This window comes from Bos grunniens, chromosome 5 (assembly GCF_055505025.1).
Source record: "Bos grunniens cultivar Pamir isolate PY7600 chromosome 5, Bosgru_T2T1.0, whole genome shotgun sequence".
In the NCBI taxonomy this organism is placed as follows: domain Eukaryota; kingdom Metazoa; phylum Chordata; class Mammalia; order Artiodactyla; family Bovidae; genus Bos; species Bos grunniens.
In genome coordinates, this window is record NC_141169.1 from 108,189,777 (window position 1) to 108,210,806 (window position 21,030).

At 47.7% G+C, this 21,030-nt stretch overlaps 2 protein-coding genes across 11 annotated transcripts in view; both read right to left on the reverse strand.

Moving 5' to 3' along the window:
- TULP3 (TUB like protein 3) overlaps positions 1–10,516 on the reverse strand; it is a 30,003-nt gene extending 19,487 nt beyond the window's left edge. For 3 of the 7 annotated variants that reach the window (XR_015164408.1, XR_015164406.1, XM_086402408.1), the window contains exon 1: positions 10,419–10,516. Coding sequence is in view for 2 of the 7 variants with exons in the window: in XM_086402408.1 (XP_086258534.1) it covers positions 10,419–10,459 (41 nt within the window). In the remaining 5 variants the exon portion in view is untranslated. Of the gene's footprint in view, positions 1–9,544; positions 9,590–10,373 lie in introns of all 7 variants that reach the window. The other 4 variants (XR_015164407.1, XR_015164405.1, XM_086402407.1 and 1 more) reach the window with 2 other exon arrangements.
- A 972-nt stretch (positions 10,517–11,488) lies between these two features.
- Positions 11,489–21,021, reverse strand: RHNO1 (RAD9-HUS1-RAD1 interacting nuclear orphan 1). Of its 4 annotated transcripts, none has more exons than XM_086402413.1 (3): positions 20,957–21,021; positions 14,303–14,557; positions 11,489–12,716 (listed from the first exon to the last, which is right to left on the reverse strand). In XM_086402413.1, the coding sequence occupies exons 2-3, from the start codon at positions 14,471–14,473 to the stop codon at positions 12,162–12,164; spliced, it is 726 nt and encodes a 241-aa protein (XP_086258539.1). In that variant the 5' UTR covers positions 14,474–14,557; positions 20,957–21,021; the 3' UTR covers positions 11,489–12,161. The 4 variants fall into 4 exon arrangements, with proteins under 4 accessions (XP_086258539.1, XP_086258541.1, XP_086258542.1 ...); XM_086402415.1 differs by having other exon boundaries at positions 20,930–21,021; XM_086402416.1 differs by having other exon boundaries at positions 20,873–21,021.
- Between the last annotated feature and the right edge of the window lie 9 nt (positions 21,022–21,030).

Genomic DNA, 21,030 nt, shown 5'->3' on the forward strand with positions numbered 1-21,030 from the left:
ACAACCACCACCTTTACATTTAAGAATAACAACACTAAGTGTTTAATCATCTCATTTTTTCCCTAGCTTAAAAGAGACACAAATAGACAAAAATAAGAGATATGGTACACTCTTCACCTTGACTTTGTGGGCCCCTATCTAGGTATGCTCCTGATTTCCTGTCTTTATTCCTCATTCACATATTTTTAAATCAAGCTTTATGTATACAGTGCAAGAATATTATGAGTATTCAGTGAAAATTAGTATACACTTGAAAAAGTCCTATATAAAACAAATAAGACAAAAAATAAACTCACTGTTACAGACTAGTATTTTCAACAACTACTGCTATGAAACTGCTTTTCCTCCACCTCACTGGTCCCTCTTCACTAAACCAGAATTGTGAGCATGGGGGAAAAAATCATTCTATCTCAGAACTTCCCTGGTTGTCCAGTGGTTAAGAATCTGCCTTGCAATGCAGGGGACAAAGGTTTGGTCCCCGATGGGGAACTAAGACCCCACATGCTTCAGGGCTCCTGAGCCCACGCACCACAACGAGAGAGTCCTTGAACCGCAACAAAAGCTCCCGTGGGCCACAACTAAGACCTGACACGGCTAAACAAACAAGTGTTTTAAATGCTCTAAAACCATTTTATTCCCCATAAAGTACTAAAACCTTTCCAATGATGCTAGATTCTGAAATACAACTAAAATCCTCAAACATTTCTCTTACGGCCTCTAACAGTGAAGAAGACAGGTGTGTCTTTAATGCCTTATCTCAACACCACTAATTCCTTTCATCAAGCCTGGGCAAGATGGCCAATTTAAATAAACAGTGTGGTATATTCAAAGCATTCTGACCTGAACAGAAGAGGCACTAAAAAGATGTTATATAATTGTAACATTTAGATCCCTTCTGTACTTCAAAAGTTACACTTTCTCTGAGCTCTAGTTTTAAATTATAACTTAGCAGAAATAATCAAGATTTTTATACACTTATAATAACTCTGAACTAGGATTTCTGGTCAAACTGTATTATGATCTTACTAAACTTGCATTCATTGCTTTAATATTCTCTTTTCTTCATTTCAAACCAAGTTGTTGAATAGCAAGCCTAAACAAGCCTGGTTAGCAAATCTACACAAAACAAAACGAAGTTCTACAGAACAGAGGGAGAATCATTAACTCAGAGGGAAAGTTAACACCAGAGAACTGTTAACTCAGAGGGAGCTATCTGTTCAAGGTCAGAAAGTGGATGAGTGGATGAGCTAGAGTTCAGCCTCAGCCCCACAGCACCTGCCTCAGCGTGCAGACTGCACCTTCCCCACAAATATTCAAATGGTCAGCAGAGAGTCTGGGATTTCATTATTATGGCATTTCAACAAGTCTGCCAAGAAGCTTTTCAGTCAGAATGTCAGTTCATGGGTATTTTTAGGCAGCAGAATTTCCAAGCCAGTGAATGGATTTTGAAGATGCCCATGGGAGCAGTTGATCACAGGTTATAAATACTATTGGAAAAGGGTCATCAGATTTCATCGTGTCTGAACTGATCATGGCGTCAAGTACTTGGGTCAACAGCTATTACTAAAAGCATTTTTCTCTAAGTCAACTGACAAGTAGATTCACCTTGTCCAAATCCCAAATGTCAATACTGGAGGCGTAGTTTCACATGCAGTGAGACCCAAGAGTACATCTGGCTGGAACAAAACACTGCTTCTGGGAGAAGGCACAAAGATCAAATTAGAAAGGCCAGAAAAGACTCCACAGAAACCTACCCTGCCTCACGCAGGAGAACTGTTAATATTCCGGGCTCAGCGGTTTGTTACTTGAGTGACTGCCACAATCTGGGACTAACTTAATTGAGGCAAGGGAACGAAAACCCATTTCCTAAGAGGCCCATTTAGAAAAGACAATCAGAGAGAAGGGAGAACTGCCTGGGGAGAGACAGGCAGTGAGAAGGGAAACTTGGCAGCTGATGAGAGGATTCATTTGGCCCCAGAGAACACAGTGAAGAAAACTGCTTCAGATGAAGAAGCCCTCTCTCTCATTCTGCATGTCACACACGACGAAGGCTTTAAAAAGCATTCTTTTTAGTGAGCCCAACAGAAAAGTTATTTAAAACGAATGACTTTATGCAGAAGTTAAACTATCCGTTTATTCCTCACAGATTTTAAAAAGGACACAACTGAGAATTCAAGTTCACTTCACCTCCTGCTGGGCTGTCCTCTTCTCAGGGGTTTCAGTTTCTCTCTGGTAATGTCATTTCCTTCTCTCTCATGTAAAGATCAAAGTACATTGTTCTGGACGTCCCCGGTGGTCCAGAGGTTAAGAACCCGCCTGTCAATGCAGGGACGAAGATTCGATCCCCGGTCTGGGAAGACAGCACGCGGGGCAACTACTGAGCCTGCGCTCTGGAGCCCAGACTCCACAATGAGAAGCCACGGCAATGGCAAACACGCACGGCAACTGGAGAGTAGCCCCCGCTCGCGGCAACTAGAGAAAGCTCCTAAGCAGCCAGGAAGACGCAGCACAGCCAAAAATCAAAGTGGCAAAGAGCAAGTACATTCTTTTGCCTTAGGACACCAACTAAATCCTTCCACTCCCATTCCACTGGATGGAATCAGTACTCATTAGTACTTTGCTAGGATGTCTGATTTCTTCAACCTTGCTCTAAAAATAATCAGAATGTAATCAGTAGCAGCTGTTACCGGTTATGTGCATAAATGGCATCCAGAAATATCTGGAATGGATATCTTAATAGTAAGTGAGAAGAAGAAGAGAGGAGATTAGAAGTCAAAAGCCCAGTTTTAAGTCTAGATTTCACTTCTGACCACCTAATTTACCTGCCACGCAACTTGGCTGTACTGCACCTTTTCTGAGCCTTAATCTCCCCACCTATAACATGAAGACAGTGTCAGAAGCCCTGATTTCTGCAGAGCTGTGAAGCTCAGAAGACATCACGTATGTGAAAGCTCTCTGTACTCTGCAAGGATACGCAAATGTAAGTCATCATCATGGATTCCTTTATCTTGACAGATCTTCCCTCTCTGAAAGCACAGCTCACCAGCCTTCCTCAGTCAAAACATCTCCCTCTGCTTTGCTTCTGGCTTATGTGATGTATCAAATTCTCATAAGAAAATTACACTGAATTTCAATAGGAAAACAAATCAATCCTCTATAAACTTGCTTCATTCTAAAACTGAAAATCGAATTTATGGACTTTTCCTCCAGCAAATCTAAGAAGCAATGATTTATTTTTCAAGAAGCATGTCTGAAAATTATTTTTCAGACAAGTCTTATTTTCTATACGTTAATTATCACACAGAAAAAAAGCTTGAAGCAACCACTATAGCTCATATTCTAAAAATATATCTTGCCCATGATCAAGGTAGGTATCAGTGTTTAGACAATCGTCAGTCACTCAGTCGTGTCTGACTCTTTGCGACCCCATGAATCACAGCACGCCAGGCCTCCCTGTCCATCACCAACTCCTGGAGTTCACCCAGACTCACGTCCATCGAGTCAGTAATGCCATCCAGCCATCTCATTCTCTGTCATCCCCTTCTCCTCCTGCCCCCAATCCTTCCCAGCATCAGAGTCTTTTCCAATGAGTCAACTCTTCGCATGAGGTGGCCAAAGTACTGGAGTTTCAACTTTAGCATCATTCCTTCCAATGAACGCCCAGGACTGGTCTCCTTCAGGGTGGACTGGTTGGATCTCCTTGCAGTCCAAGGGACTCTCAAGAGTCTTCTCCAACACCACAGTTCAAAAGCATCAATTCTTCAGTGCTCAGCTTTCTTCACAGGCCAACTCTCATATCCATACAGAACCACAGGAAAAACCACAGCCTTGACTAGACGGACCTTTGTTGGCAAAGTAATATCTCTGCTTTTGAATATGCTATCTAGGTTGGTCATAACTTTCCTTCCAAGGAGTAAGCATCTTGTAATTTCATGGCTGTAGTCACCATCTGCAGTGATGGAGCCCCCAAAAAATAAAGTCTGACACTGTTTCCCCATCTATTTCCCATGAAGTGATGGGACCAGATGCCATGATCTTAGTTTTCTGAATGTTGAGCTTTAAGCCAACGTTTTCACTCTCCACTTTCACTTTCATCAAGAGGCTTTTTAGTTCCTCTTCACTTTCTGCCCTAAGGGTAGTGTCATCTGCATATCTGAGGTTATTGATATTTCTCTCGGCAATCTTGATTCCAGCTTGTGCTTCTTCCAGCCCAGCGTTTCTCATGATGTACTCTGCATAGAAGTTAAATAAGCAGGGTGACAATATACAGCCTTGACGTACTCCTTTTCCTATTTGGAACCAGTCTGTTGTTCCATGTCCAGTTCTAACTGTTGCTTCCTGACCTGCATACAAATTTCTCAAGAGGCAGGTCAGGTGGTCTGGTATTCCCATCTCTTTCAGAATTTTCCAGTTTATTGTGATCCACACAGTCAAAGGCTTTGGTATAGTCAATAAAGCAGAAATAGATGTTTTTCTGGAACTCTCTTGGTTTTTCAACGATCCAGCAGATGTTGGCAATTTGATCTCTGGTTCCTCTGCCTTTCCTAAAACCAGCTTGAACATCTGGAAGTTCATGGTTCATGTATTGCCGAAGCCTGGCTTGGAGAATTTTGAGCATTACTTTACTAGTGTGTGAGATGAGTGCAATTGTGTGGTAGTTTGAGCATTCTTTGGCATTGCCTTTCTTTGGGATTGGAATGAAAACTGACCTTTTCCAGTCCTGTGGCCATTGCTGAGTTTTCCAAATTTGCTGACATATTGTGCAGCACTTAGACAGCATCATCTTTCAGGATTTGAAATAGCTCAACTGGAATTCCATCACCTCCACTAGCTTTGTTCATAGTGATGCTTTCTAAGGCCCACTTGACTTCACATTCCAGCATGTCTGGCTTAGGTGAATGATCACACCATCGTGATTATCTGGGTCGTGAAGCTCTTTTTTGTACAGTTCTTCTGTGTATTCTTGCCATCTCTTAATATCTTCTGCTTCTGTTAGGTCCATACCATTTCTGTCCTTTATTGACCCCATCTTTGCATGAAATGTTCCCTTCAATGAAACTAAGCCATGCCGTGTGGGGCCACCCAAGACGGGCGGGTCATGGTGGAGAGGTCTGACAGAATGTGGTCCACTGGAGAAGGGAATGCTGAACCACTTCAGTATTCTTGCCTTAAGAATCCCATGAACAGTATGAAAAGGCAAAATGATAGGATACTGAAAGAGGAACTCCCCAGGTCGGTCAGATCAGATCAGATCAGATCAGTCGCTAGTTGTGTCCAACTCTTTGTGACCCCATGAATCACAGCACGCCAGGCCTCCCTGTCCATCACCAACTCCCGGAGTTCACCCAGACTCACGTCCATCGAGTCAGTGATGCCATCCAGCCATCTCATCCTCTGTCGTCCCCTTCTCCTCCTGCCCCCAATCCTTCCCAGCATCAGAGTCTTTTCCAATGAGTCAACGCTTAGCATGAGGTGGCCAAAGTACTGGAGTTTCAGCTTTAGCATCATTCCTTCCAAAGAAATCCCAGGGCTGATCTCCTTCAGAATGGACTGGTTGGATCTCCTTGCAGTCCAAGGGACTCTCAAGAGTCTTCTCCAACACCACAGTTCAAAAGCATCAATTCTTCAGCGCTCAGCCTTCTTCACAGTCCAATTCTCACATCCATACATGACCACAAGAAAAACCATAGCCTTGACTAGACGAACCCCAGGTTGGTAGGTGCCCAATATGCTACAGGAGATCAGTGGAGAAATAACTCCAGAAGGAATGAAGGGAAGGAACCAAAGCAAAAACAATACCCAGTTGTGGATGTGACTGGTGATAGAAGCAAAGTCCGATGCTGTAAAGAGCAATATTGCATAGGAACCTGGAATGTTAGGTCCATGAATCAAGGCAAATTGGAAGTCGTCAAACAGGAGATGGCAAGAGTGAACATCGACATTCTAGGAATCAGCGAACTAAAATAGACTGGAATGGGTGTATTTAACTCAGATGACCATTATATCTACTACTGTAGGCAGGAATCCCTTAGAAGACATGGAGTAGCCATCATGGTCAACAAGAGTCTGAAATGCAGTACTTCGATGCAATCTCAAAAACGACAGAATGATCTCTGTTCGTTTCCAAGACAAACCATTCAATATCACGGTGATCCAAGCCTATGCCCCAACCAGTAACGCTAAAGAAGCTGAAGTTGAACGGTTCTATGAAGACCTACAAGACCTTTTAGAACTAACACCCCCAAAAGATGTCCTTTTCATTATAGGGGACTGGAATGCAAAAGTAGGAAGTCAAAAAACACCTGGAGTAACAAGCAAATTTGGCCTTGGAATATGGAATGAATCAGGGCAAAGGCTAATAGAGTTTTGCCAAGAGAACACACTGGTCATAGCAAACACCCTCTTCCAACAACACAAGAGAAGACTCTACACATGGACATCACCAGATGGTCAATACCAAAATCAGATTGATTATATTCTTTGCAGCCAAAGATGGAGAAGCTCTATACAGTCAGCAAAAACAAGACCGGGAGCTGACTGTGGCTCAGATCATGAATTCCTTATTGCCAAATTCAGACTTAAATTGAAGAAAGTAGGGAAAACCACTAGACCATTCAGGTATGACCTAAATCAAATCCCTTAGGATTATACAATGGAAGTGACAAATAGATTAAAGGGACTAGATCTGATAGACAGATTGCCTGATGAACTATGGACGAAGGTTAGTGACATTGTACGAAAGACAGGGATCAAAACCATCCCCATGGAAAAGAAATGCAAATAAGCAAAATGGCTGTCTGGGGAGGCCTTACAAATAGCTGTGAAAAGAAGAGAAGCGAAAAGTAATGGAGAAAAGGAAAGATATTCCCATTTGGAATGCAGAGTTCCAAAGAATAGCAAGGAGAGGTAAGAAAGCCTTCCTCAGCGATCAATGCAAAGAAATAGAGGAAAACAACAGAATAGGAAAGACGAGAGATCTCTTCAAGAGAATTAGACTATCGTATCCCACCCTAAAACTAAAATCATCATATTTTAAGAACAGTAAATGAGGGACTTCCTTGGTGGTCCAGGGTTAAGACGGTGCTTCCAATGAAGGCATGGGTTCAATCACTGGTCAGGGAACTAAGATCCCATATTCTGCATGGTTCAACCAAAAATTAAAAAAAAAGAAAATTTAAGTAGCAGAAAAAAAAATCCAAACTTTTTAAAAGTAGCACAAACAAACAAAAAAATCCAACATGCCATAAATTCAAGACGGTATTTTTCAATGTATGGGTCACAGAATGATTCCCGGATATTTGTTAAGAGCTAACATACTTGTGCCTCAGCTGCGTTCTGTCAAATCAGAATCATGGAAATCAGCACTGTGACAAGCAATGTGAAAATTCTGACATACTCACTTGTTTACAAAAATAAAACATAAAGAATAGGAAAGGAAAAGATGAGATTACTTAATACACAGAAAATCTTTAGAAGATCCCCCTAAGAAACCTACCAATGAGCAAACTGTGACATGAGAGACGAGAAGACATACTTTTCAGAGAATACAGTTTTGTACCTTTCAAAATTTGTTACTGAAATATGTTATTTTATTAATTCGATATAAATCATTAAGGGAATCCAAAGAAACCCTGTTATTCCAGAGGAGAAAACTGAAGCCAGACAAGTAGCTGAGGGGCTCCAGGTGGCACTGAGAGGCAGTGAGGAAGCTGGGACTGGAGTCAGGAACCCAGTGGGAGCCTCCAGCACTCGCCCCACCTCAGTGCCTGGTAGTAAAGCAGAAAGGACCACCTGATAAACACTAGGGCACTACTCTCATCACCTTCAGAACAGGGGCCTCCCAGAGGTCCCGGTGATCCCTATGGTACAATCCCTTTATTCCAGAGATCATTCCTGCTAACCATGAGTGCTGTCACAGCAGTCCTAAGGCAAAGGGTCAGCGATGACAATCCTCATTATCAAGACTCATGACAAGTACTGAGAGTCAACAAAGACAGAACATCCACCAGCACGTGGACAGGGTTCTCTTCTCAAGCATCAGTGGAGTCAAGCTCTAACCAAGCCAGGACAATGCTGTAGGCCTTACTAAGCACAAGAACGTCTGGCGAGGCAGCACAGACTTAATACAAAGAGCATCTTCCTAAGGAACTGGCTCAGAGGAAATAAAGGAAAGCAGACCACAGGAAGTCTCAGTTTGAAAGAAGCCTTAGCAATTTCACTGTTAACTGTACTCAACATACCTAAGAGAATTATCAAGGCCCCTTCCAAGGCCTCAGACCCAGGTTCAATCCCTGGGTGAGGGAGATCCCCTGGAGAAGGGAATGGCAACCCACTCCAATATTCTTGCCTGGGAAATCCACGGACAGAGGAGCCTGGTGGGCTATAGTTAATGAGGTCGCAAAGAGTTGGACGTGACTGAGAAACACACACACACACACACCCACACACACACACACACACGTCCAGTCCTCAAATCCTCTAACTTGGAGGAAGACAGCTTCCACTCTTCCTCTGAGCAACTTAAGCACACTTTCCCTCTTGGTAAGAAGAGATGTTAACTTTTTCTTTCAGTGGACACAAAGGTAGGGGAAACAGCACAATTTCCACAGGAAAGAATAAGACAAGCTGGAAATGAAAACTATTCCAAAGAATGTCTGAGTCTCTTTGCTTGGAAAGGAAATGTATTACAGGGGTTATTCTTGCTTTCCTAGGTCTCTATGAAGTCTTCATATTTGGAGAAATACATGCACGATGGATGTCAGAAGGATTTTACTATAGCTCTTGATAATGTCCAGATACACTGTAGTCTTGCATTAGTTAATCTAAGCATATTCAAGCACTGGGGAAGTCTGTTTACCAACAATTAGCTCATCTGATGAAACATCTGAAAAAGAGAGAAGGTGAAAGAGGACAGCAAGCCTGGCCAAGACAACCCCCAGCCACCACTACTGGCTGCATTTCTGAAAAAAAAACCATGGCATATGGACAAACCAGAGACCAGGACTTCCGTAGTCGGCTCTGGGTCACCAGGTCGCATCACGCGGAGCAGCCTCTCCCACCATATCTTCAATCCTGTATCAGGAACACAGAGCCAGGAAGGCTCAGGTTCCAAGCACTGGCCAAGCACTGCTGTCATCTCCAGGGGAATCTACAACACAAGCGCCTAACTCAGCCAAGGGGCTGGGAGTGCTGTTTCTAATTCCATCTCCAGTTTCCACTAAATAGTTCAGATACAGGAAAAATGTTCCGTGTATTTGCTCATAATTTTTCTACTTTGTTGAAAATAACTCTGGGGAAACGGTCTCATCACTCAAAAGAAGAATAAGGAAAAAAAAGTCACACGAAACTTTAAAAAGTCAGATGCTATCCTTCACACTGAAAAGTACTCATACCGAAAACTCTATCCATGTATCTCATCAAAAACATCCAAAACATACAACGTGAAGCCAAAAAAAGCAAGAGACATTCATTCCACTCCCCTCTCGGCAACAAGTCAGTTAACCAATGACAGAACATACGGCAGGAGAAACATTTGGTGACTCACACATTCCTCTTTGAAGTCAATTTTCAGATTAAAGAGCTGGTTTCTCTGGGAAGACAAAGAGGGACAAACGACAATTATCCCTTGAAACTTCAGGTCCAAAGAATTAAAAACCATTTTGCCTCTTGGTCTCTCAAAGTCAATTCCATTTCTTTTTCCCCAAAATCATGAGTCACACCAAACATCTGGTAGCCGGGAAATTTACTGCCTTAAATCCGTTCACTTAAGATTGACCGGATAGCCATGGCAGAGCGAGCACCACCCGAATTCAACGGATGATGCTGAATTTTAACTGGATGTCCGCCTTGCGCGTCCATATTTATACTTGTAAATGTCGGTTCTTCTCTCGACTTAAGAAACCAAAAAGCAGTGAACCAACTTCACAGAGCGTTGCTCTCACGTAAATAAAACCCGATGAAACAGAAAAACGGGTGTTGTCGGCACCAACGCCTCTCGGGCGACCAGCTTTTGAGTGGTTTCAGCTGCTGACCCAGGGCAGGGTCGGCCCGGCTCCGGACGCACGCCAGGCGGTACAGGGCAGCAGGCGGGCGCAGGCCCAGGCGAAGCCACCCCGCCTGCGCCTGGCCCGGCCTGCGCTGACTACCCGGAGAGCCCGCCCTGGGCCGGGATGCCGCGGCCCCCTCAACTGCTGGCCCCCAGAGCCACCCTGCACCCCCGGCCCAGGCCGAGCACCCCCTGGCTGACGCGTTCTGACGAGGCCGGACCGACCCCGCGGGTCCCGGCGCGACTGGACACGAGCTGGCCCTCGGCGTGGGGGCCCCGCGCCCCCCGGCCCACCCGCCCCCCACTCCCCTCGGCGCCCAGCCCAGACCTCCACGGCCCTCTTGGGTCTCCGCCCGCCGCCATCGCTCCTGACCTGTCCCCGCGGGGGCCCGGGCGACGGAGCGACGACTCCATCCTGCAGCCCCGCGAGCGCCGACCGCGTCCACACCCGCGGCAGCTCCTGGCCAGCCTGGCGCAGCCGCCCCGCCCCGCAACCGCACCCCACACTGTCACCACCGCCCATTGGTCCGCGCGCCCGCCGCTCCGCGCCAATTGGCCACCGCACGCCCGACGCTCCGCGCCTATTGGTCCGCGCGCCCGCCGCTCCCACCGCCCCCGCGTGTGGGTTTCTAGGGGCGGCGACGCCGCTGGAGGGTTGCTAAGGGCGGGTTGCTACGCGCCGCTGGGCTGGAGCCCAGGTCCACACCCCAGTTGCGGCCGGGCGCCCCGGCTGCCCGCGCTCCCCTGCGGTCAGTACTCAGAGACCACCCAGGGCGCTTCCTGGGGGGCCGCCCTTCCGACCCCGAGACATTCCCGGAACCACACTTGCCAACCCAGCAGTCCTTCCCATCCATGAGCGGCCGCGCCCCCTACCCGCAGGACGCCTTCTGCCTGCCCTAGTCCTGCCCAGACTTAGGGCGTCCACGAACTTGCTTTGCACGCTTGCCTGACGGTCTTTTCCATCTCCCGCCCTTGACTGCCTGCCGGCCGTCTTCTAACGTCCGTATCCCGTAATGAGATCCGCTGTCGGATCCAGTAAATCTTGTCCCCAACTTATTCGCAGTTTTATGGTCCCTACAGAACATCCTGTCAAAACTCATCGCGTGTTGACTTTACGGCGTTCGACTTCGAAGCTAGTGTGACGTCCATGTTTTGAGTTTTTAAAACGCAGAAAACGTGGCACAAGCTAGGAGAGCCGAGCTCTGTGCTCGCCGGCCAGCCTCCACTCACTGTGTGACCCTAAACCCGGTTCATTATCTGTGCTTCAAATCCCCACATTGAAAATAATCCCTGCTTGTCTTGCTCTGGCTGGACCTGACACAGACTACGTTCTGAAGGCTGAGGGAATGGAGTGGAATGAGAAGCTACTTGTATGGGTGGGAAGAAAAGTAAGATATTTTGTTGACTGGACAGTCCCTCTGCATTAATAACAGTAAGAAGTAGTATTTGAAAAGATTACAGATTTATTTACATACATTTTAAACAGGACAAGAAATCATTTTCCCACCCTAGTTAATATTTGCAGGTTATTTCAACTGAAAACAAAAAAAATCAAAACATAGCAACCCTAAGTAACTTAATCATGTCCCCTTTATCTCCTGGCAACCCCCCTTCACCATATTTATTACAACACTCTCTTCACCCTGCCCTCTCAGATGAGCCAAGACTGCAGGGACAGCAGCTCAACTAGGAAAAGTCACAGTCTGCTTCAAGTTTTTCCATGTACTGGGTCAAAAAGGAAGCAGTCACTGAGTTGGTCCTCAAACATGTGGACTGAATTACTTTGAATGAGGTGATTAAAAGAATGAATAGATAGTGGGTAAAGGGAACAATTAAGAATGACCATTTATGGGGGGAGGGGAGGCAGTATTGCTGCATTAGTGTAGGTCAGAAGCAGGGTTCTCTGAAAACTCTGCAGCCATTTATTTACAGACATTCTAAACAGTTATATTTAAAATTTGTTAAACAGTTAATACACTAAAAATATGAAGTCAACTGTTTACGATACTAAAAACTGTTTATGACACAAGATATTTTAAAAAGCAAATCTGGGAATTCAATTCCCTTTTGATTCCAGCAATCAATTTCTTGAGACCACAGATGTCTGGGAAATCAGTCAGTCTTTCACAAGGAACTGGCTTCTGCTCAGCTTTCCCCTCTCCCTGAGGTACGCGAACAGGTGTCGTCGCCTCCTCCACGTGACCTTTATCCCGTACTTCTCCTCTGGGGTGTCTGTAACCAGAACAGGCCCGGGCTCTGGGCTCTTGGGCGTGCTCGTGTGAAGGGAACAGCTGGGAAGGCTGTTTTCCCTCAGTTCAGAGGGAATGGGCTCTCCCTGCCCCGGGGATTCTGGGGTCTGGATGTCTGGGGGAATGAACACACACGGGAAGTCTGGAAATGTGTGTGCCGACAGCTCCCTGCAGCTCTGGGGGCTGAGCATGGGCACCAAAGGCCTTCCGGAAATGTCCTTTTCTGGTTGACTGGGGCCATCCCTGATTGCCAGGATCCCAGGTGTGGCTGAACTGGCAGAAGACTGCGGAGTCTCAAACGTTAGACATGGAAACCTGGAGCTGGTAGATTTTCGGCTTGAACGCCTTGCATGGTCTCGATGATGATGCTTCCGCTTGCCTGGAAACCAGCTTTCTGCTGTTGTATCAAACTGAGGTGATACCTAAGGATTCCAAAAGAAAGAAATAAAAGTGAAGCACGCTAACTCCCAGACACAAACCTAAGGAAACTGCATCAGAGGACCAGAATCCTAAATGGGGGCCCACAACAGCAATGGACTTAAAACAGCTGCCTGAGGGACTTCCCTGGTGGCACAGTAAGAATCTGCCTGCCAACGCAGGGGACATGGGTTCGATCCCTGGTACGAGAAGATCCCGCATGCTGTAGGGCAACTAAATCCATGCACCACAACTACAGAGTCCAGCTCTAGAACCCAGGAGCCACAACTGCTGAAGTTTGAGCACCTAGAGCCCGTGCTCCACAACAAGAGAAGCCGCCGCAGTGAGAAGCCTGTGCACTACAATGGAGAGCAGCCCCTGCCTGCTGCAACTAGAGAAAGCCCAAGTGTAGTGGCAAATACCCAGCACGGCCAAAAAAAACAACCGCTGTCTGTCTTACTGGATAACCATAGGAAGGGATGCGGGCTTTGGGCAAGTTACTCAGCCTCCCTGGCTTCATCACACCCTACAGCTGCAACACACATAACCATCTCCCTTTCAGTTCTGAGGGCAGGCCCAGCTGTCGTCTTCACCACTGATGCCCAGCACCTAGCAGGGCGCCTGGCACCTAGAGGACCCCCGTGTAGGAAGAAAGGGCTGAAGGCAGACCAGTGAGTGAGATCAGGCATGGAGAGCAGCAAGCAGGGCCTGGCGCGTGGGGAGCACTCTGTACGCATCCACGTGCTCATGCCTCCTCCCACCAACAGCGCTCTAACACCTACGCTTCCTCCCCACTCCTGAAGCCAGGGGTCCAGTTCTCCCCAGTACTCCTGCACCACATCTGTCAGGCGCTCTGGAGCAGAGCTCAGGCTTTTGTCTGGCTCTTCTGCTACACCACTTTCTGATACCCCATAGCTGTGTTCTCTTCCCGGGGCTTATAAACTGTCAAGACAGAACACATGCCATTTCTGAGAGTTTTTCTTCACTGTTTGGTCCATTAAACAGTAAACAGAGGGACTTCCCTGGCAGTCCATCAGTTGGGGCTCTCCATTTCCAAGGCAGGAGGTGTGCATTCCACCCCTGGTTGGGGAGTTAAGATCTCACAGGCCTTCCAGCCAAAAAAAACAAAGCATAAAACAGAAAAAATGGAAAAAAAAAAAAAACAGAAAAAATGTTGGAACAAATTCAATAAAGAGTTTAAAAATGGTCCACATTAAAAAACCCCCCCAAAACAGTAAATAGACTACTTAGCTAAAAATTCCACCTCTCACGTGAAGCTCAGGAAACAATCTCATTTTTCACTCATTCTGCCATTTATCTGACTTTCTCACCCGGCTATGAGATACTTTTATACTGAACTCTTTCAGGGGAACTGGTGGGGGAAAGACTCCAATTCCAGTCCACCCACGCCCCAGCCTGAACTTAGGCGAAAAGATGCAGCAGAGAAGACAGCTGAGGACGGAGGGAAAGTGAGCACTGCCTCCTTGTCCCTGAGCCCGTGAGGCTCCTAATTCTTTGGCAGCCCTGATCACGGGGCAGAGTATGCACTCTGAGAAGCCTGGCAGAGCAGAAATCAAGGCAGGAACCCTACCCAGGAAGTGATGGTGTTGTGGTCCACAGGCTTGCTGGGCACCTGTCTAGTGTGGGTGACCACGGGAAGCTGGGGAAATCGACAGCGGTGTTTGGGGGCCTCCAGTGGTTGTTGGTGGAATAGCAGCTGGGGTTTCTGGGCAGCTTGGCGGCGCTTTTTCCTGGGAGGCATCAACAGGTGAGAGAAGAGCAGTTAGCAACTGCATGATGCTGGCTGTCGGCAGGTCCGGGGAGAGGCTCCACTTCCAACCCATGCCTGCAGAGAAGAAACAAATGCCAGGAGAAAACAACCCGGTGATTCCCCAGCTCCTCCTCACACTCTGCCAACCATTTCTGCTAGCAGCTTGCAGCCCTACCATAAGGGGTGGGCTGGCATACCTAGCCCAGCTTCCTATAGCTGCAACACACAGCACTTCCCACTCAACAAACATCGCCCCAGTGAAAACTTATCGAGCGCGGCCTAAGAACCGTGCTGGGTGCTAGGAGTTCAAAGATGAATAACCACTTATTGCATCATCATTTATGGGGTGCCAATCACTTGTACTGAGTGACTTCACTTTCACTTTTCACTTTCATGCATTGGAGAAGGAAATGGCAACCCACTCCAGTATGGAAAATACTGGAGAATCCCAGGGACAGAGGAGCCTAGTGGGCTGCCGTCTATGGTGTCACACAGAGTCAGACACGACTGAAGTGACTTAGCAGCAACCACTGTACAGACACGGCCCGTGCCTGTCTTCAAAGACCTGAAAGTCTAGCAGAGGGAGGCAGTTACAATAATGGGAGCCGTGCTTCCCTCCACTGCCCCCGGGGAGGCTCTCTGGGGAGGGTCACACCTGACCTAGGTACAGAAGGGCAGGAAAAGCCAAAAAACGAGGGGTGAGGGTGGGGGCTGGGGGCAGCTCCAGGCTGAGGAGCAGCACACACAAAGCAGAGACGTGAAGGAGCTTGGTGAACCCAGGGACCGCATGGAGCTGGACACAGGGCAGGAGAAGACAAAAGAACACAGGCTCGACGTGGTATCAGGACCAGGTCGGAAAACCAGGTGGACCACCTGAGTTTGGACTCTGGCCTAAGTAGTCAGGGCAGATTCTCAAGCGGACAGATATCGTCACACTTGCATTTCTTTTTTCAACTTTTACCCCAGCTGATTTTGAACACAGGAAAAAAAACAAAGTTAATAACACGAGCTGCTATGTGCCCATCACTCAGCTCCAACAGCCATAAACCCACGACCAGTCACAACCCATCCACACCCCATCCATTTCCCCTACCGATTTATAATTCTCAAAACATGATATTCCCAGTCATGATATCATTCCTAGTAACACAACCCATATAAATATTTGAAAACTATAGGTATTATACGGGCTTCCCTTGTGGCTCAGCTAGTAGAGAATCTGTCTGCAATGCGGGAGACCTGGGTTCGAACCCTGGGTTGGGAAGATCCCCTGGAGAAGGGAAAGGCTACCCACTCCAGTATTCTGGCCTGCAGAATTCCATGGACTATATAGTCCATGGGGTCGCAAAGAGTCAGACACGACTTAGCGACTTTCACCTCACTTATAGGTATTATACATATTTATATACTAATGTATTAAATATACTTATTTATATACTATCCAGTTCAGTTCAGTTCAGTCACTCAGTCATGTCCGACTCTTTGCGACCCCATGAATTGCAGCACGCCAGGCCTCCCTGTCCATCACCAACTCCCGGAGTTCACTCAGACTCACGTCCATCGAGTCAGTGATGCCATCCAGCCATCTCATCCTCTGTCATCCCCTTCTCCTCCTGCCCCCAGTCCCTCCCAGCATCAGAGTCTTTTCCAATGAGTCAACTCTTCGCATGAGGTCGCCAAAGTACTGGAGTTTCAGCTTTAGCATCATTCCTTCCAAAGAAATCCCAGGGCTGATCTCCTTCAGAATGGACTGGTTGGATCTCCTTGCAGTTAGTATTCGTGTATTTACATACATTCATATGTTTGAATGTGCAAATTCCTTAAATAGTAAATATCCAGTGTTCACATTTTCAGTTGTCTCATAGGTACCATAATTTTTTCTGTGTGCTTTTGTCTTAAGACAGATCTTCCAGGCAACAGAGGCGAGAGCAAGTGTCCTGGAAGCAGAGGGACCAGTAAGGTTATTGTGTTGTCTGAGAACCGCTGGGGCCTGCACCCAGGCTGTGTCAGTAGAGATGGGAGGCTGGAGGCAGAGGCAGGGTCAACAGGCCCCACCAGCTAATGAAAAGTCTGAGACGGTGTCCAGGAAATCTAGCAATGGGAGGGGCCACCAGGCATCCAGGAGAGACAGTCACACGGCAGAGCAGGCGGGTTCCATCAGATAGCCATGACCCTTCATTCAGTGAACAACAAAGCCACACGCTCTGATCTGTGTTACTAGGCAGTGGAGAATCAGGTGAAGAAAAATAAGGACGAAGTCTCTACCCTCCGGAATCTAACATTTTAGGGAGAGCGCAGGTAGGAAATACATCCATTTGCTCATTCATTCATTCAACACATATTTACTGAGTGCCTACTGTGTTCTGGGCAGTTACGGGTGCTGGAAATATATACCAGGTTACAAAATTAAATCCCTGCCCTCGTGGTGCTTACATCTAGTTGAGGGAGTGATTAGAGGTACCGAGAAAAGTGAAATTGGCATTCAAGGCTGAGGTGACCCAGGCCTATTTGAGACAGGGTTGTCTGGCAAGGCCTATCTCAAAAACGATATTTGAGCAAAGACCTGAAGGCAGAAATGAGAACAAGCGGACAAAGGAAAGATGTGAGAAAGAATATTGCAGACTGAAAGAACAGTAAGTGCAAAGACTGCCAGATGGGACTGTGCCTGACTCGCTCAGGAAGCAGTAAGGCTCAGCACGCCTAGACTGGAGAGTGGAAGGAAGTGAAGCCAGTACACATGACACAAGGTCAAGGCAAGGTCAAGGCCTGGGTTGCATTATTCTCAGTGTGCTAGGAAGTAGCTGCAGGGTTCAGGACAGGGAAGGAACATAATCCGATTTATACTCTTACAAAATAACTCTTGGTGCTTTGTAAGGAAAGGTGGGTTGGGAAGAGGAAAGTGAAAGGGAAGTCGCTCAGTAATGTCCGACTCTTTGCAGCCCCATGGACTGTAGCTCCTCTGTCCATGGGATTTTCCAGGCAAGAATATTGGAGTGGGCTGCCATTTTCTTCTCCAGGAGATCTTCCCAACCCAGGGATTGAACCGGGGTCTCCTGCATTGCAGGCAGACACTTTACCGTCTGAGCCACTGAGAAGAGGGGGCATGGACAAAGGGAGCAAAGAAGCAAGTTAGAAGGCCCCCATGGGAGCCAGCGGAGAGATGACAGTGGTGGCAATATTTCCAGTGAGCAGTGCTCCAGTCAACAGCACGCTCAAAGTCCCCAGCCTCATGGGGACCCCACACTGTTTAGCAGTCCTACTGTGTCCTGATCAACTCATTTTCCCCACAAAGATCATCTTAAAACTTTAGAACTCCTCTCCCAACCAACTGCCTTACTTCATCCTACACAAAGAACACAGGAGGCATCAAAGGAAACACCCTCAGCTTCCAGGAAGCAGCCACACATCTGCACCCTTTTCTGCTATAACCAGAGGTCGGTCCCTTTCGCTACAGGGGCCTCACCCTCTGCTGGGTTTTGGAGCCTGCCTCACTCTGTACACCTTTCTCAGGCAATCACCCGCTTACATGTCTATAACCACCTCGAAGTAGGTGAGTTAAGACTCAATGCAGGGGGCCCAGGTTCCGTCTTTGGTTGGGGAACTGGATCCCATATACCACAACTAAGACCTGGGGCAGCCAAATAAATAAAGAGTTCTTTTCAAAATACTAGCAAAGGCAAATTTCTAAAATAAAAATACTCCTCTCTTGGGGAGGGCAGTTGAGGGGTAGGCAAAATAAATGACGGAGGTCAAGAGGTACAAACTTCCAGTTATAAAATAAATACACCGTAGGATGTAATATGGGGCTTCCCAGGTGGCACCAGTGGTAAAGAACCCGCTTGCCAATGTAGGAAATGTAAGAGAGAGATGTGGGTTCAATCTCTGGGTCAGGAAGCTCCCCTGGAGGAGGGCATGGCAACCCACTCCAGTATTCTTGCCTGGAGAATCCCCATGAACAGAGGAGACAAGTGGGCTACAGTCCATGGAGCTACAGTTCATGTACAGTCTATGCGCTACAGTTGCATAAGAGTCAGACAGGACCGAAGCGACTTAGCACACACGCACAGAATGTAATATACATTGTGGTCACTATAGTCAGTATTGTATTTCAAATCTGAAAGTTGCCAAGAAAATAAACTTAAAAGTTTTCATCACAGGACTTCCCTGGTGGTCTAGTGACTAAGACTCCACACTCCCAATGCAGGGGCCCAGGTTCGATCCCTGGTCAGAAACTAGATCCCACGTGATGCAACAAAGACCCAGCATAGCCAAATACATAAAAATATTTTTTTTTTTTTAAGTTCTCATGACAAGGCAAAAAGTTTTTGTCACTATGATGATGGGTGGTAACTAGACTTATTGTGATCACTTTGCAATGTATAATAAATACCAAATCATTATGTTGTACACCTAAAACTAACATAATGTGCTATGACAATTATACTTGTGGAGGGGTGGAGCTTAGATGTATGGGATTCAGTGATATAGTTCAGGATTAAATGTGGGATCACAATCAATGGCAATCTACTTTTGAGACTTGTTAGATGCAACTCAAAATTTGATAAAAAGCATTTCTCCTGTGTGAAAAATAATACTATTACCCTACCCTTCTCTCCTCTCCACTACCCTTCAAGTTCCAATAATTATGGCCTGGTGTAATGCAGTAGTCTAACTGGTCTACCCTAACCTCTGGCACCCCCTGCCGGGGGACGTTTTGGAAATGCAAAGCTGATCTCCACTCCCTCCTGCTTGAAACGTTTGTTTGGGGCAAGAACGAAACTCCTCCGTGGTGGCTCAGGCCCTGTTGCTCTGGTTCCAGTGTCATCGCCCACAGTCCGCCCTTGTCGCTTAGCTCAAACCCCTCAGATATATTCTTCAGCCTTTGTGCTGCCCCTGCTTCCTCCTGTCATATGGTCCTTCAGTTCAGTCACTCAGTCGTGTCCGACTCTTTGTGACCCCATGAATCACAGCACGCCAGGCCTCCCTGTCCATCACCAGCTCCCGGAGTTCACCCAAACTCATGTCCATCGAGTCGGTGATGCCATCCAGCCATCTCATCCTCTGTCGTCCCCTTCTCCTCCTGCCCCCAATCCCTCCCAGCATCAGTCTTTTCCAATGAGTCAACTCTTCGCATGAGGTCGCCAAAGTACTGGAGTTTCAGCTCTAGCATCATTCCTTCCAAAGAACAACCAGGGCTGATCTCCTTTAGAATGGACTGGTTGGATCTCCTTGCAGTCCAAGGGACTCTCAAGAGTCTTCTCCAACACCACAGTTCAAAAGCATCAATTCTTCCGCGCTCAGCTTTCTTCACAGTCCAACTCTCACATCCATACATGACTACTGGAAAAACCATAGCCTTAACTAGACGGACCTTTGTTGGCAAAGTAATGTCTCTGCTTTTGAATATGCTATCTAGGTTGGTCATAACTTTCCTTCCAAGGAGTAAGCGTCTTTGTACCCCCTCAATTCCCTTGTCCTGGAGTGTCTCCTTCCCTTGTTTGCATAACGGCATCAGATCTCAGACCAAGCTTTCAGTCAGTTCATCAGAAATGCCTTTCTGGGTACTTCCCTGGGGGAGGCGGGGGTTGCGGGGGTGGTGAGGTCCAGCGGCTGAGACTCTGCGCTCCCAAAGCAAGGGGCACGGGTGAGATCCCTGGTCAGGAACTAGATGCCCCAGGCTACAACTAAGACCTGGTGCAGCCAAATAAATAAATATTTTTTTAAAAAAGAAAGAAAAGAAATGCCTTTCTCACCTAACTTAAGGCAAGATCTCCTTATTTACATACTCAGTTATCCCTGAGCGCTGTTATCACTTCACAGCTGTAATTCTTCATTTGCTTAAATACGCAACTCGACGGGAGCTTGTGTGAGCCCCTCCTACCTCCCTACAGACTGTAAGCTCGGAAGAAAGACGCCAGTAACTCGCCCCGCCACTGCATCCCAGAGCCGCCCAGCACACGGCAGGCGCTCAACTAAAAACGTGCTAAATAAGCAAAACAAAGTCCATTACTACAAAGAAAAGACGGCGAGGGACCGGGCGGGAGGAGATCAGAGCTCCAAGATTCGGAGCGGAGGCGAAGGTCCGCGGCGTGCGCGATCATTTTTAAGGAAGGAACCAGAGCGAGGGGGTCGTAGCCCGCTTCGGGCTGCTCGGGGGGCCAGGACGCTCGCTGCCCGGGAGGTCGACGGCGGACAGTACCCCCGCAGCGAGAAACCGGGGACCGGGGGAGAGCACGGGGCGGCCGGGGGTCCCTACTGTCCCCCGGGGTCCCTCGCGTCCCACCGCGGAGCCCTCCTGCGCCCTCCCGCCACGAGCCTACGGCCCCACCCGCCGCCGCTCGGCCCGGCCGCCCGGTCAGCACGCCGCTCGGCTCGCCTCACCGGCCTCACCCGCCGCCGATCGGTCCGCCCTCCCTGCCCACCGAGGCAGACGATCCACCCGCCCACCTCGCCGGCCCCGCGGCGCCGCCTCACCTGCCCGTCCCGCCGCCGCCGCCACCGATACGCCCGCCTCTCCCGCCCTCCGGGCCCGGAGCCCCGCCCGCCGC

Coding starts and splice junctions, on each gene's coding strand:
- RHNO1 (XM_086402413.1), bottom strand. CDS start 14,473: ATGCCTCCCAGGAAAAAGCGCCGCCAAGCTGCCCAGAAACCCCAGCTG. Junction 12,717..14,302: donor ACAACACCATCACTTCCTGG/GTAGGGTTCCTG, acceptor TGGAATCCTTAG/GTATCACCTCAGTTTGATAC.